Genomic DNA, 578 nt, shown 5'->3' on the forward strand with positions numbered 1-578 from the left:
TTGACTTTTCAAATGACTTTTTGACTTTATCTTGACTTTTTTCTTGACTTTTTTAATCGCGTACACCTACTTTTAAGAGTGGTGTACCCCTCGGGCACACCCCACCCCACACCCCTCACCCCTCGGTTTTGTCCTTGTCCCCGGGACTACAAACTAGACTAGAGCAAAAACTGATTTATTAAATAGGCAACATAATGTGTTCATTTATTTAGGAGACTGCAGTTGTTTGGGCCAAAGACAGCATTTTATAGCTATAATTAAGACTGCGTGCAATATGTAATGTGTTAACGGGCGAGCCGGATCGCTCTTGGGCCGGCCGCATGCGTGGTATACACCAAACACGCTTGGGCTCCCTTGCGAGGTCGAGGGCAGTAACTATTCCTTTTATTATTACTAGCATAATAATTACCCATTTTACTTAATTGTTGTTTTACAAAGATTGAGTTAAGTAGAGCATTTTTTTTTTACTTTCGGTGATGTGATATTGATGGTGCTCCACCGAAGCGTTATTTTTAAGAAGCGAGAAGGTTGTTGAGTTTTTAAACATTCTTTTGACTTGTTTCTTCATCCTTTTATAT

At 39.8% G+C, this 578-nt stretch overlaps 1 protein-coding gene across 1 annotated transcript in view; it reads left to right on the top strand.

The window, feature by feature from the left end:
• The window catches only part of LOC127750396 (uncharacterized), a 5,643-nt gene extending 5,382 nt beyond the window's left edge, over window positions 1–261 (top strand). Inside the window, exon 3 of the mRNA XM_052272001.1 lies at window positions 213–261. Coding sequence (XP_052127961.1) covers window positions 213–261 — 49 coding nt within the window. The remainder of the gene's footprint in view (window positions 1–212) is intronic.
• The last annotated feature ends 317 nt before the right edge of the window (window positions 262–578 follow it).

The sequence above is a fragment of the Frankliniella occidentalis genome, unplaced genomic scaffold, assembly GCF_000697945.3.
Source record: "Frankliniella occidentalis isolate FOCC.00 unplaced genomic scaffold, Focc_3.1 Scaffold183, whole genome shotgun sequence".
In the NCBI taxonomy this organism is placed as follows: domain Eukaryota; kingdom Metazoa; phylum Arthropoda; class Insecta; order Thysanoptera; family Thripidae; genus Frankliniella; species Frankliniella occidentalis.